General features: G+C 67.9%; 1 protein-coding gene across 1 annotated transcript; it reads left to right on the forward strand.

The window, feature by feature from the left end:
• Nucleotides 1-586: 586 nt before the first annotated feature.
• On the forward strand, nt 587-1,411 carry LOC102479548 (hepatocyte nuclear factor 3-beta; the record flags this gene model as incomplete). Its single annotated transcript, XM_014582187.2, is given in 1 exon segment — nt 587-1,411. A coding segment is annotated over 1 exon segment (652 nt), but the record flags the coding sequence as incomplete, so codon positions are not given.

Below are 1,411 nucleotides of genomic sequence, written 5' to 3' on the forward strand. Positions count from 1 at the left end.
GCGGCGCGCGGCTGGGGAGGGGTGGGAGGTCGGCCGGCGAGGGGGTGGGGAGCTGCAGAGAAGGTGGGTAGGAGCACGGCCGAGGTGGAGACGGAGTCGAAGACGAGTGGACAAAGAGAAAGAAAGTTGGGGACTGCTAAGCCCAGCCGCGTGGAGTGCCGCCCGCGGGTCCTCCCGGGTCGCGCCGCTCAGTGTCTTGGACTGGCCCCGGACTGTGCGCAGGCACAGCCTTTCCGTTCCCCTGGGGCCAGGGAGGGGGCCTGAGAGAAAGGCAGGACACAGGGACCCCTGGGATGGTCGCCACTCGAGGCCACCCCGGCGCCCCGCGCGGAGTCCTGTAGGTTGCTTGCTGTGGCCGGAGGTGGCGTCTGGGCATTCCTAGCCGAGCCGCCTGCTCAGAGTGCTAGCGGGAGCCTGTGCAGAGTCTGCGAGTGAAATGCACTTGGGGTTCATGGCTTGGGGGTGCCCAGAAGACTCTCTGTTCTAGAATCTGGGCGAGACTCAGAAGGGCTAGGAATGGGCCCCACACCCCTCCCGCTCGCCACCTCCCTGAGCGTGCTCAAGGCTCGCTCTGGGTAAAATGGACTCGGTGTCCTCGGACGCGGGCCCAGGGGAAGGAAGGACTCCCCGGTGGCCTTCCCGGAGGCGGCGGCCCAGGATGGCCCTGCAGGAGGGAGGTCTGGGCGCCCGAGCCCAGGTGCTAACGCTGTCGCCTTTCTCCCCGGGCTCTGTCCGCAGGGCTACTCCTCAGTGAGCAACATGAACGCCGGCCTCGGGATGAACGGCATGAACACGTACATGAGCATGTCCGCGGCTGCCATGGGCAGCGGCTCCGGCAACATGGGCGCGGGCTCCATGAACATGTCGTCCTATGTGGGCGCGGGCATGAGCCCGTCCCTGGCGGGCATGTCCCCCGGCGCGGGCGCCATGGCGGGCATGGGCGGCTCGGCCGGGGCGGCTGGCGTGGCGGGGATGGGGCCGCACCTGAGCCCGAGCCTGAGCCCGCTGGGGGGTCAAGCGGCCGGGGCCATGAGCGGCCTGGCGCCCTACGCCAACATGAACTCCATGAGCCCCATGTACGGGCAGGCGGGCCTGAGCCGCGCGCGCGACCCCAAGACGTACCGGCGCAGCTACACGCACGCCAAGCCGCCCTACTCGTACATCTCGCTCATCACCATGGCCATCCAGCAGAGCCCCAACAAGATGCTGACGCTCAGCGAGATCTACCAGTGGATCATGGACCTCTTCCCCTTCTACCGGCAGAACCAGCAGCGCTGGCAGAACTCCATCCGCCACTCGCTGTCCTTCAACGACTGCTTCCTCAAGGTGCCCCGCTCGCCCGACAAGCCCGGCAAGGGCTCCTTCTGGACCCTGCACCCCGACTCCGGCAACATGTTCGAGAACGGCTGCT

Source organism: Tupaia chinensis, unplaced genomic scaffold (genome assembly GCF_000334495.1).
Source record: "Tupaia chinensis unplaced genomic scaffold, TupChi_1.0 Scaffold142716_1, whole genome shotgun sequence".
Classification (NCBI taxonomy): domain Eukaryota; kingdom Metazoa; phylum Chordata; class Mammalia; order Scandentia; family Tupaiidae; genus Tupaia; species Tupaia belangeri.